Raw genomic sequence first — 13,518 nt, 5'->3', positions numbered from 1 at the left:
AAATATATTGCTTGATTTTGCTGCAAAATCGGAAAGGCTAGAACCAAAAGAAATGAGATTCAGGAGGGTCTAGATTCCCTTGCAGCAGTATTTGTATGAGGTGCTTTAACTTCTAGCTTTTGAAGTGGGACTCAGCCTATGTCTTTCTATTGATGAGGTTTGGAGAGATTGTTATAAAAGTCTCATTGGGTTCAGCTGCCAGGGTCTTTTTCCTGGCAGCTTTTTTATGGTGTCTTGACCGCTCTAAAGTGAGTAAGTTAATACTTGATGGAATCGGTTACTGAATATGTGGTTTTCCTGTACTGAAGAGTCAGGATGAGAGCATTCCTATGCAGCAGAAGATACTGACCGTGCTCTGTAGGTTGTGTGCAGTTCTCTATAATCTACAATCACGTACACAGAGTGTTGCAATCAAGTAGTGAAACCAAGCTGATTTCTGAATTTTGGGGCACAATTTCAGGACCGTTAGCACTGAAGTGCGACCACTGAGACAACAAGAACAGAGCTACCAGCACCCGTGTCTCGATCGGCTCCGTGCCGTTCACAGAACGGGTGCCCCAAAGCATCCTTCCGTCGCTTCTCCCCGCGCGACGTATGAGACAAGATTTGGTTAAAAAAAAAAAAAGAAAAAAAAAAAAAAAGAGAAAAAAAAAAAAGGGAGAAAAAAAAAAAAAAAAAAAAAAAAAAAGGGTGCGGCGGGGATTCCCCGCGGCGGATATTTCAGGATGTCGGTGGGAGGGAGGGGTGGGATCGCTTTGCTCGCTGCCAGCCCCGCCCCGGCCCGCCCCGCTGAAGCAAGTGCGGGTGCTGGCGGCCGCGGCCGCACTCGCAGCGCCGCCACCATGACGGACCGCTCCACCTTCGACACCAATGTCATCACCATGACCCGCTTCGTGATGGAGGAGGGCAGGCGGGCCAAGGGCACCGGGGAGTTCACGCAGCTCCTCAACTCCCTCTGCACGGCCATCAAAGCCATCTCCACCGCTGTCCGCAAAGCGGGCATTGCCAACCTGTGAGTCCCGGGATGCGCCCCGTGCCTTTCCGCATCCCCGCGGGTCCAGGGCATCCTGCTGCCGCCGGGGTGGTGGGTATCGGGATGGGGATGGGAGTGGGTATTTCTTTCACCAGAAAAGCCTGTGAGTAGGGTTGCATCCTCTCACACAGAGCTGGAGGCAACTCCTTTAGTATCTTGGTTACTTGATTTTTTTCAAGTGACACAGGTCCTATGACTTTTCAACAGTGTAAATTCAACATTTCCCTAGTCTTTGGGAAATGTCTGCTTATAATAGAATGTAATTAATGTTTCAGCAAGTGTGGGTGCCTGGAGCCATAAGACCAAATATACTGAAAGATAAAGCCTAGCAAAATAAGGCTGAATTATTGCTCATTGCATATTGCTTAATATCAAAGTATCATTTCATCCTTTGAGGTGTCAAATCAAATTCGGAATGGGTTTTTTTTTTCATAGTGCATCATAGCAACTAGACTTTATTTATGAAAGGCTGGATATCCAAGGCTTTTACAAAGTGCACTGGTTAGGAATGGTAGTGTCTGTAGCAAGCCAGTCAGAAGGATGTTGTTCTGGAGATGCGTCAGAAGAAATCTGGAAGTCTTGAAATGTGAAATACCTGAAACTAGTTGTAGGTAACTAATCCTCGTAAGTATTTTACATATTCTTCATATGCCCAGTTGTGTGCTGGTCAAGGCTTTAGACACTGGCAACTTCATTGCTTAATGGAAAATGTTGTAGGAAGAAAACTAATTTGCCTCTACAAGAGGATAATATATTAAGAAAAAAGGCAAACATCCTCTACTTTATGTATGTTTGAGCTGTTTTTCTGTTTTGACTTCATACTGCATGTAACTGTGGTAATTTTTAATTGTGATGTGCTAGCCCTGTCATATGCCTCCCGTATCTATCAATAGAGACCAAGGTGTCCCAGCTGTAATCTGATTTGTAAGCTTAGGGCCCTATTCCTTTAGTGTCTTATATGTGTGTCTGTTGGCAGCTGCCCACAGGTTTGGAATCTGTGTCCATAGGCTTGCCTTATGATCCCCTGCACAGTGGGTTTTACTCTCCATCAGTGCTGGGGTAGCCGGCTTTGGACTCATAAGCCTCCTTGAACAGTACATCTCCTGCTGTGGAACTGCATTTTATAAGCTGTGGTGAGATTTTTCTTTGCTGTCAGGGAATGTGAACAAGTAGCGATCATTGCAATCCATTTCTTTGGACCATCCTCAGACTCAACTGTGTGCTTAGTGCTGCTCACCATGGGAGGTGCAGAGCAGCTGTGGAAGACATGCAGACCCTTCCCAGCTGCAGGCTCCATGCCTGACATATCGTCTCCATCCAGGAGTCCCCAAAAGATGAGGTTACAGTAGCTGTTCTGCTGCTGTGCCTCCACTCCTAAGCATGGTGTTCCAAATACTTTTTTTCTAAAAGCACTTTCACAGTTACAGAAAAATATTCAAGTCACTGTAGCAGAGATAGGGAAAGAGAGATTTGTGCCAGGTCTTTTTCTTTGTCTCATGCATAAAACTGAAGAAATGCATTGCTAAAGTAACATGTTTGGTGTTATTACATAAAACCTGAAATACCTGTGTTCAGCCTAATCAATGAACTGCAGCTGAAAGGCCTAAGAGTCATCTGAATGTGTGCCAAGCTGGCTATTGTTTTCCCCTTCTAAGAGCATAATTTCCCCTTTCTCTGTTTTGTGTGCTTACAGAATCACCTGTCATAAGGTCTCCTGATATTTCCGTATGCCAGATGGTTTGATTCTGATTAGCTTACAGAATTTTATTTGCATTTCTTATTTGTAGTTCTCAGTTCTTTTCCCAAGGAGACATTTACTACTTCAAATCAAAACTGAAAGCATTAAATCATTAATAGGTTGATTTATCTGTGAACAGACTTTTTCTGCTGCAATTTGCACTTCATAATGCTGGTCAGGAGTATATTACATACAGAGGATATAGCATAACTAGTGTGGTCAAATTCACATATATATTCATATTTTAAGGTGTATATTCATATGCTTTTAAAACATAAAATATTCAAATGAATTCCTAGCTTTTAGGGTATGCAGAGCCTAGAATTCAGGAATAATAGAAAGGTCTTAAGAGCTTATTAAAAAGCACAGTTGTAACTCAGCCTTCACAGCCTGGTCTGGCTGTGTTTAACTATAGTTTACAAACTATTGAAATGCAATTCCTCATTTTGTATTTCTCAGCAACTTCTGGGTATGCAAACACGGCTAATGCTAACATGTCTCAGCAAGAATTCACTGGCCAGTACATATAAAACAAGTTTAGAGAGCTGCCATGTCATTTGAAAGTCCAGTATGTTTACAGGAGGTTTTACAGGTGTAAGAAACAGAACCCTTTAGAAAATGCATTCTCATGAAATGTTCTCTCTTGCAATTGCTCTAGCTATGGAATTGCTGGGTCTACCAATGTGACGGGAGATCAAGTGAAAAAGCTGGATATTCTTTCCAATGACCTAGTGATTAACATGCTCAAGTCATCCTTCAGTACATGTGTTATCGTGTCCGAAGAAAACAAAGATGCTGTGATAGTGGAAACTGAAAAACAGGTTAGTAACTTTAAAAGTTCTCCCTGCTTGATTTCAGATCAGCCTGTACAGGTGTACTACTCTGCATCTAAAGAACTAAAACTGAACTAAAAGTTTCAGGAAACAAGTACTTTCCTAAACAGGCAAATGAAGGTGGAGATGATGGGTGGAGAGAGTGTTAGTCAACATTTGTTCTTTCTGTCATTTCTGCTCTCCAGACTAATGTTTGTTGGTTTTATTTGTTTTTTATGAGTTGTTCCTCCCCTCCTTCTTTTTCTCCCACCTTTTTCTTATTGTGGGGAAAACATTTCATTCATCCGCATCTGATCTCTAGAACTATGCTCTGAGTCAGTCAAGCCCTTTTGAAGTGTTGCTTTTTGAGTGGGACACTGATGAGCTGTTCTCTGCAGGTCAAATCTCGAAGTCTTTAATTCATTAAAATTCTCCTTGAAGCCTATGAAAGACTTAGCAACAATGAAACAAAAGCATTTTTTACATTTATTATTCTTTATATTCACAAGCCTGCATGTGCTTGTTGTGGAATAATTCCTATTTCCCAGCTAATATTTTGGTCTGATAATGTAAAAATCTGAGTAAAAATTTAGTAAAAACAAACAGCAAAAACATAATTTGTGAAGTATTATGAGGTTTGCTTTGTTTAAGCAGTTCTTCCCCTTCTTGTTGAGAAATCTTCAAAATTGATTTTCTAGGCATTGGATTTCCTTAGATGTGAACAAATATTCTCAAAGATCACTGAGGGAGTCTGCGTATTAATGCTTTCCTAAACTAAATGTGAGCCAATGCACTGTTTACCAATGCATACCAGGAATTCCTACTTGCAGAGTAGAGCATTGCTGATCTTAAGTTTCTGACATGCAGGATAAAATCAAATGAAAAACAAATAAATACTGTTGTTACACACTATTAATAAGACAACTATGAATACAATGATGGGGGAACAAAATATTTGAAAGGTACACTTAATTCAGCTTTTCCCCTGTACTGTCAGTTTTCTGTATGTACTGGATTCCTTAATCTAGCAATAAGGTAGAGACTTCTCTTTGATTCCCCAAAACCCAGGGTAAGATCAGTCTGGCTAAAGTAGCACCTGACCATTTCAGAGTAGAGCTAAAGGAAAATTTGTCCTTTAGGCATGACAGCCATTAAAGAGCTTTTTAATACCTCTGTAGGTAGAGGTAGAATATAGTTTTTAGCTCTACATGAAAAAGGCTGATCTTCATTTTGTTTTTTCTCCTTACTATTCAGAAAGACATGTTGTAACCAAAGAGAAAGTGCAGCCTAGCCTAGATGGTGGATATGAGAGGATTGACTTCAATTACACAGATGAAACTAAACCAATAAAAGTATTCCCCTTTTTTTTCTCATATTAAAAAGTATATGAGAAAACTTCACTTTTCCTGTGTTATCATCTGCTATGTTCTTCAAAGATTTCTCAGCTTCTGGTTTGGCACAAATCACAGTTGTAATTAATAAAGGGTTGAAATCTGGGCCAAAGAATTGCTGATGTTGGAATTTGGTTCCTTCATAATCAATAAAGGTGTTTTAGCTTATATTGCTGTGTAAGACTCTGAGAAAATTTGCCTACTGAAATTGTTTTTTTTGGAGGAAGTGGATAAAAACTGTCACTAATCTAGTTCTCTTTTTTGTGTTTTTTAGGGCAAATACATAGTCTGCATAGACCCTCTAGATGGTTCATCAAACATTGACTGTCTCGTTTCCATTGGGACCATCTTTGCAATTTATAGAAAGGTAAAATTCTTTCATGTAGAATAGGAAAACACTACTGTTGTGTAGCTTTTGATGAAATAAAATTGCATGGGAAGACAATAAAATCTAACTAAACTTGTTTGTGAAAGAGACTCAGGGCCAGCTTTAAGTTAAATCTAGTATTTCACAGACACATGGATTTGAATTTGAATTAGTCAGGATTTGAATTAGTCTCTTAGAAGAAGAATGTATGTGTACATGGAAGCCTAGCTGGTATTTAATTAGCCAGCTAATGAAATTACCCCTTGGAAAAGATCAGGTCTTGGGTTTCATGAATATTTGTGTTGAGGCAAAATACCACGTGATTGTCATCTACTTGGGGAATGAGCTTTCAGGTCTTCTTGTTCTCTGTACTAATAGTTCTGTTGGCCTGAGGACAGGCTTCAAAAACAAACCAGTGCTGAAACATGTCATTTGCATTTGAAGTATCTAATTCACTCTGAAATGCAGAAACACTGTCTGAAGGAGGCTGAAATACCAGACTTACAGGTCACAACATGGGGGAAAAAGCAAATTAGATAAAACGCACCCAACTGTCCATTTTAATCATCTTTTGTATGTTGTCATATATCCCAAAGCAGCTATTTTCAAATTCATTTTTGTGTGAAGCAAAAGAAAACAAAAAAATTCCAAGTACTTTTGATCAACTTTGAACTCTGTGAGTTATGTTTCATTTCTTTTCAACTGTGCCTCTGAGTTTTCCTCTGAGCTGTGTTCATCAACACCTATAAGGAGGGGCATAGCTCTTTATTATCTCCTTAATCCTTTCCTGCTTCCTGCATTCCTGCTAGGCTTAGTTAGAAGTGCATTTCTAGATCAATGTGTTTGTATCCTATGTATAATTTGTATTAGTGCATCCAGTAGGAATCTTAGTTGAGGATCATGGAAACATTTGTGCCATCACATGGCATGGATATGGAGCAGAAGACTGTCCCTGTCCCAGAGTTCTGTCATGTACCAGCAGTAGAAATGAAATGAAATTAACTGCACTCTTTCTTGTTCTAGGTGTCCCCTAATGAACCTTCTGGGAAAGATGCTTTACAGCCTGGACGTAATCTTGTGGCAGCTGGTTATGCACTCTATGGGAGTGCTACCATGCTGGTACTGGCAACTTCTGCTGGAGGTGTCAACTGTTTCATGCTGGATCCAGTAAGAATATCTTCTGTTTCTTTGTTTCTGTATTAGGGATTGCCAGGTACTGTCTATAAGAGCTGTTTGTCCCCAGGAAAATCAACCAAAGGAGCGGTGTTCAAGGTAGCATGAAGGAATGAAATACAAATATACTTGTATTTATAACCCACCAGCAAGAATGTTGAGAGACTTGCATTCCAGCTGCCTGATGCAGTGGTGCCATGTGTGACTGAACAACAGGAAGGCAGCCGAGTCAGCAGACCAAATACGCAGCATATGCAATCATGTGATATTTAAAATGAGCAGTTTTCTGCAGTACAAACTACCCTTTAAGTCTTGTTTGTCTTTTCCTTAATGCTAGGACCTTAGTAAACCAGAGGAGCATAAATATTTAACCTTTGAGATCCCACTATGATGTGTAAAAGAGTAAGTGATGTGTATGGGTGATGTGACGTTCTAGCATGCATTTGCCATGAGTTTTAAAACAAAAGTCATGTTGATCATAGCAGAAAGTAGTTTGCTTTAGAGGCCTGTTTCTTTGTGATCAGTCAGGGTGCCACCTGCCAGTCTTAAAGTTTTATAACCTGCAGTGATCAAGCTGCAGGAAATATGGTACTCTCTCTTTAGTAGCAGCTTAAATAGATGCATGTATTTTTTACTTCATTCAAGTAACAGATTTAACTTTGAGCATGTATGCATGTTATTTTTTTTACTGTTAGGACTAACTTGGAAATTTACTTTAGAGAAAACTAAACAGACCAACCCTTGGTCACACACTTCCAGTTAGCCCAAGCAAAAAAGAACTGGAGTATCTGCAGCTCTTTGAAGATGTTTATGCATTGGTTCAGCCAGCACTCTCAGTTTCTAAACTCCCCAGAATTCTGAAACTTCTATTGTTCAAAGGTTAGCAAAATAATGGAGACATAAACAAATTTACACATAGCATTTTTTGGGCATAGAATATAAAGAATGCTTGGAATGGCAGTATGAGGAAGTTTGCATGATGACAGATTCATGCTCTGTGTTTTATGTAGAAACAAAATACCTTGCATGTAGACTGCAAAGACTACTTTTTTTGTAGGTACTGAAATATTTTAAAAATTTACAGTGGTAGTAAGTTTTTATTAAATTGTGTATGTTATTGGATTTTGCCTTGGTTTGCAAATAAGTGGGCAATTAATGTTAACAAATATTTTTTCTTTCTTATTGTTAGGCAATTGGAGAATTTATTTTGGTGGAAAGAGATGTGAAAATCAAAAAGAAGGGAAATATCTACAGTCTGAATGAAGGCTATGCTAAATATTTTGATCCTGCCATCACAGAGTATCTTAAAAAGAAGAAATTCCCTGAGGTAAAAGATCCTGTTTCAGAAAAATTCTCTGATGACAAACACCATTCACAATTTCCAGCTTTATGATCAATCAGTCATTCTCTCATGAACTGTTCAGAGCTTGTTTTCCTTTCCTGTCTATTTAAAATATAACTTGATGTACGATTGCTAAGGCAAGCTGCAGTTGATATAACCAAATATTTCAGCGTTCTCCAATGCACTGCGCCTCTTTTGCATTTTTTTTACTATCTTCCTTTTTTTCTTTTTTTTGAATCTTTTTTCTAATCTTTTTTTCTTGAATGAGGACCTGAGTAATGGTGCTGGAGGCAAAACTGAGCATTTGGTAGTCAAGTAGAGAGGATATCTTGTCTGGTGATGAAGAAATTTGATCAAAATGTGTTGCATTGCTGCTTCCTCGCTGCAACATCTGAGTAGCTGGAGAGCAGTGTGGAGATGGCAGTGGGTCATTGCTCAGTGGTAACACAAGCTGTGTCTTGGGAGTGCCTCTCTCTTGAAAATCTAGCGTAGTTTCGAGGCCTGCTTTGTGTTTGTGCAACTTCCTGGTGTCAGGAGGCCCAAAGCTCCCAGGAGTGCCCATAAAAGGTTCTCATGCCTTGCACATTTCATCACTGAAGTTATTACACTGGCAATGACATGTGAACACGTGCTATTGTCAAGTGTTGGTGTCCCTTCCTGACTTCCTGATCTTGCTTTGAAAGAAGATTAATGTTTTCATAATTCATAATTTTATGAAATGCATTTCATAAAACAGGCTTAAGCTGTTGTTTATGTAGATATTAAAATATCTCCATAAACAACAGGGAGTAGAATAAGGAAGTAACATCAGAAGTCAGCTATTAACTTTTTCTTATTAAAACAAATTGCAGAAGCTGGCAAAAATGGTTGGAAGTAGGAAAGATCACTTCTTTTGCTCTTTGATTATTTTTCTGCTAGAAAAGCCAAGGCCCCAATATCAGTTCCTAGCACCTGAGTTTTTGCTGCTGGAAATACAGTGTTTTCCAAGTGTTAGAGCCAGTGGAGAATTGGGATACATTTTCTGTTTTGGCACTACTGCTCATCTGTGCTGAAATCTTCTGTCACTCCTTTTCCTTGGATTTTCCTAGTTAGAAAATGAAGAGGATACAAACATACTCTGCAAAACTACTTTGAGTGTTATCAGTCAAGCACAATATGGAGTTGAAAGATGTTAGGACTGGTAAAGGAGAGTGTGGGAGAGGTTGATCTGGTGTGCTGTACAGTTACTTTTATTGGAATGCTTTTCTGTAGGATGGCAGTTCACCGTATGGTGGGAGGTACGTAGGATCTATGGTGGCAGACGTGCATCGCACGCTGGTGTATGGAGGAATCTTTCTGTATCCTGCTAACTCCAAAAGTCCCAAAGGAAAGGTAAGCCTGAATAAGCCCAGTTATAGAAAATATTGCATTATGTAGGCATTTCACTATCAAGATCAATGTTTTGATTACAGAGCCAGTGTTTTGTAGCTTGGTAGCTTGTATTTCTTATGTGGGGGGGTATGGCCATCCCTTGCACGCTGTCACAAGTGACAGCAGCCTGTTGTCAGACAGCTATTCTAGGGCTGCTACTCACCTGTTTCAACTGCTGTGACTTCTCTTTGTCTGCAAGTATATCCTACTTGTGGAACATACCGGGGTGGGCTGCTCAAACAGGCTCCTCTGCACCATATCAGCCCAAACTGGTGGTTCTGGTCCCAGTCGAGTAGAGCATTACAAAGCAAAGAATCTGCATTACCCCAAGATTTCTAGCACAAGCTAGTTGGCAAGAAGCCTAGCTGTAGCTGACCCACTGGGTGGGAGAAGAGAAAACCATCTGCATCTTGTGCATGGTAACAGGACTTCATCTGGAGGAACTGTGCCTGGCTGCATCTGCCAGGACAATGGTCAATCAGAGAAGATCACGCACTTACAGGCTGACAAGGGGGCTGTTTATTCAGCAAAGACCTTTGATCTGTTTTGTAATTCTCTGTAAAATATTGGCTCAGGTTGCAGATAAGATACAGTTATTCATTAGAGAAACCTAGTGGCAAGCTCAGAGCTCATGTTTTTCTTTATTTTTGTACAGGTCTGTGTGGTTCTGCCTCATTAACAGTTGTGTCTTAACATGCAGGCTTTATCTCTCTGTAGATAGCACAATGCCAACATGGGCTATTGAGAAAGTGCTCAGATTGGGGAAAATCCAACATTCACTGTGTTTTTAAAAGAAAAATCCACACAATTTCATTGTTGCGTCAATGTTTACATGAAATAAAGAGTACTTAGAATATTGATTGGTTTAAAATCATATGCCAAATATATTTACATGTCATGTTTTTTGGCATTGCCTGGCCTGACTTCTGCAATTTTGACTTTTGTCTTCTAGCTGAGACTGCTCTACGAGTGCAATCCTATGGCTTTTGTTATTGAGAAGGCTGGGGGCATAGCTACAACTGGTCAACAAGCTGTACTAGATATAGTGCCTGAGGATATCCACCAAAGAGTGCCTGTTGTCTTGGGGTCTCCTGATGATGTGAAGGAGTACCTTGAGATAGTCAAGAAACATTCAGCTAAGTAAACAAAGCTTGCTGAATTCACTGTGCACAGGGGATAAAAAAAAAATGTCTTACAGCTGAACCAAAGAATACGCTGCAGTTCTGTGAGATTGAGCTGTCTGACTTCTGTAGCAAAAGAGCAAATGAGCCATATTTTCATAAGATTTTTTAAAGTGAAATCTTGTGCAGCTGCATTGTGCAATGAAAGGCATTAAAAGATTGCATTAAAGGAAGCTTAAAAATTAAAGCAATCGAAAAATGTTTTCTTTTTCATTTGTCATTTGTGGTTACAGAAGATCCACATGTGCTGCAAGCAAATACTGTGTTGCATTCAATATCTAGGGGGAAGAATCTCACCTTTCTCAGACAAGTTACAGACTATCAGAATACATTTAACTCTCTCCTCTTTTAAAAAGTCCTGGGAAGAAGACTCAGCAGCCTCTTACAGTGAGTGACCTTTCCTAGACCAGTGTCTACACTGCAGAAGTTGCTCCCTGTACTTCAGTCTGGGTTTACCCTGATGGAGAACTAATGTTTGTGAAACATGGGCAGTAGTGTATGTTAATTCTAACATATGATGTTAATATTCCTGGTTGCCACTCTATCAGATCCGGTTACACAAGGATGGAAAATGGCATGTTAGTGTGGAGGGGTTTTAATGGGATAAAGAGTATTTGTAGACAGCTCATACATACACAGATTCTGCTGTGTATGTATGAGCTGTCTACATATACTCTTTATCCCATTAAAGCTGGCTATCTTTGCCAAAAATTAACCTGCTTACTTGATGAAAACCTGAACTTGTGTATTGCTAGCAACCTCCACCAGATGTTGTGGTTTTTTGGGATTGGGGATTACCATGGAAAAGAATTGTGCTGTGCAAGCAGGAGGGAGGTGCAAAGATCCCCCCAAAGCATACTGACATTTAATATGCTTATTCAGAGCATGCTGCTGGGAAGAGCACACTAGTGCTTGGGAGCTAAATAGGCTGTCCAGCACTATGTGGATGCAGTTTTTGAATCAATTAAAATCAGCAAATCTTTGATATTTCTCACTGCCCACTTACCTTCACCAAACTCAAAGTAAGGATCACATGGTTGCTGCTGTGGGTAAGCTGCCACCAAGTGTTGACTCAGTTTGTGGTCTGGGAGGGCCTGTCTAGGGGTGCCATGAGTTACAAACCTGCCTGTATCAGTGCAGATAGCCTAACTGAGCATGGTTCTTCTTGTAAAGCAAGAGAGAAGTATGGGGAAGCTGAAATCCAGGGTGCAAGGGCATACTCTGTGAGGACTCAGACCGATAAAAACCTGAGGACCCTCATTCTGACAGGTCATACTGGGGCATTTGGAGGCATGCGGGTAAACCTTAGACAGTTGTATATATGCATCTGTTCTCCAAACTGAAGGGGGCAAGGTGTTTCTGTCAGGGACTGAATGGCCTAGCTTCTGCTGAAAAGGTCAGTTCTGATGAGACTGTGCTAGTGGAGACAACTTTCAGAAACCTGAGTGCTTAAAAGACTGTGAGAGTGCTGGCAACAGTCAGTTTGGGCTACAGTGCCTCTGTGGTCTGTTATCATGACGCAGCAGACAGAATCCGCAGCAGCGATTTTTGCCTGCTTACTGTAATTCCTTGTCTGTAATCTGCCCTCAGTCTTTACAGGAATCCTGGACTGCATACATCTATTTTTAATACATCCTACTGACAGCATGTAAAGGTTATAGGAGGAAAGTCAATACTGTCTGTGTTTGCTAGGTCAGTACTCAGTGGTTTGGTTTTGCCTGCAGGCTGACATTTCAAACTTACCATTTTACCCATTGTGAGATGGGTTTGTCTTCTAATCAGTAATATGTAAGCCCACATTTGAACAGTATCTCTGGCTGGCCACCAGTGGGGAGAACTACTTAGCAGCCTCCTTCCATATCCCCCTCCATATCCGGAGCTCTCCCAGTCTGTCAGTGCAGAGCTGGAAGGTGGATCTGTAACAGGGTCTGCTGTCAACCCCCACAGCACTTTTACCCACTGCCCTCCTCAGAAGCTGCATTGTGCCCTTTGGTGAAAGGTCATTGGCTCCAGTTTCAGCTGGCGCCATCCAAGCAACTAACATTTCATATCAATTAGAAAAGGTGTCACCTTTAAGGCTCAGGACTGGCTCATGCACCAGTGCAAGTGTGAATATCCCCAAGAGCTCTTTATATTAGAGGGCAAATCTCCCACATCTGTCAAATTGAGGTGTTTATCTTTTTGGCCTTCCTATATTATTCCAACCTCTTGTACTGAGAAGTTCTCAGTACAAGTAAGGCTTATAGACAATCATCACACATTTTTTACACAATCTGATTTCTTCCCACCTCCCCAAAATGGTTATTATTTATATAGCGTAATCATTCCATGTAATCATTTGGGTTCTTATGTTTCAGTGGGATCACAGTATTAACAAAAAAATAAAGGGTGAAGCTTTCATACAATCCAATTGTATGCCTTTATCCAGGTTTTATTTCTCTTTTTGCCATGCTGTTGACTGCAATATTTATGGAAAGATTGGTTGAAGAGTCTGTAAGTAAGTTAATTTCTTATATATACAAAAAAATCCAGTACCTATAAAAAACATTCACAGATTTTACAAAAAAAAAAAAAAAAAAACAAAGAAAAAAAAAAAGAAAAAAAAAAGGGGGCAAATAGTGGACTTATGAGCTCTGAAAACACTCTCTGAACCACTAACTCCAAAATAAACTTTCTGTTAGAAGATGATCTGAACTTTGTCTTTTTGACCAGTGTAAAAGGTTACTTGGAATCAACAGAATATCTGCATGTGATGTTTTGACAAAAGTTAGAAGTCATAGGCCAACCCCCACCTCATTTCTTATTTACTAATTTGATTTGGTATGCTCATGGTATTCCAGCTACACAGTGGAGAGATTTGGCACTAAAAGCATTTTAGTGTGGGTCAGGCTGACAGCTGCCATGATGATGAAATAATTTGCAGAGTGTAGTGGTTGTACTTTAAGCCAGCAGGTATTTTTGCATGTATAACGTGAAACCTTATTTTGTTGATCTTACCATGTGCAATCCCAAAGCTCCACACACATTATTTTTGTTTTTCTACACAGTTTGTTCAAATGAGGAAAGTCTCC

General features: G+C 40.1%; 1 protein-coding gene across 1 annotated transcript; it reads left to right on the top strand.

The window, feature by feature from the left end:
• The first annotated feature begins 803 nt into the window (after positions 1 to 803).
• LOC135290456 (fructose-1,6-bisphosphatase 1) lies at positions 804 to 10,648 on the top strand. The gene is made up of 7 exons (XM_064404375.1): positions 804 to 1,012; positions 3,430 to 3,592; positions 5,249 to 5,341; positions 6,365 to 6,508; positions 7,704 to 7,841; positions 9,108 to 9,227; positions 10,219 to 10,648. The coding sequence occupies exons 1-7, from the start codon at positions 843 to 845 to the stop codon at positions 10,408 to 10,410; spliced, it is 1,020 nt and encodes a 339-aa protein (XP_064260445.1). The 5' UTR covers positions 804 to 842; the 3' UTR covers positions 10,411 to 10,648.
• Positions 10,649 to 13,518: the final 2,870 nt, after the last annotated feature.

The sequence above is a fragment of the Passer domesticus genome, chromosome Z, assembly GCF_036417665.1.
Source record: "Passer domesticus isolate bPasDom1 chromosome Z, bPasDom1.hap1, whole genome shotgun sequence".
Taxonomy (NCBI): domain Eukaryota; kingdom Metazoa; phylum Chordata; class Aves; order Passeriformes; family Passeridae; genus Passer; species Passer domesticus.
The sequence above is the reverse complement of the archived record's forward strand: the minus strand, read 5'-3'. Positions and strand labels throughout refer to the sequence as shown.

What these genes read in the sequence shown, in the direction of transcription:
- LOC135290456 (XM_064404375.1), top strand. Translation starts at nt 843, where the DNA reads ATGACGGACCGCTCCACCTTCGACACCAATGTCATCACCATGACCCGC. An exon ending in TAGTGGAAACTGAAAAACAG is followed by an intron (nt 3,593 to 5,248) that starts GTTAGTAACTTT and finishes TGTGTTTTTTAG; the next exon opens with GGCAAATACATAGTCTGCAT. An exon ending in ACTGTTTCATGCTGGATCCA is followed by an intron (nt 6,509 to 7,703) that starts GTAAGAATATCT and finishes TCTTATTGTTAG; the next exon opens with GCAATTGGAGAATTTATTTT.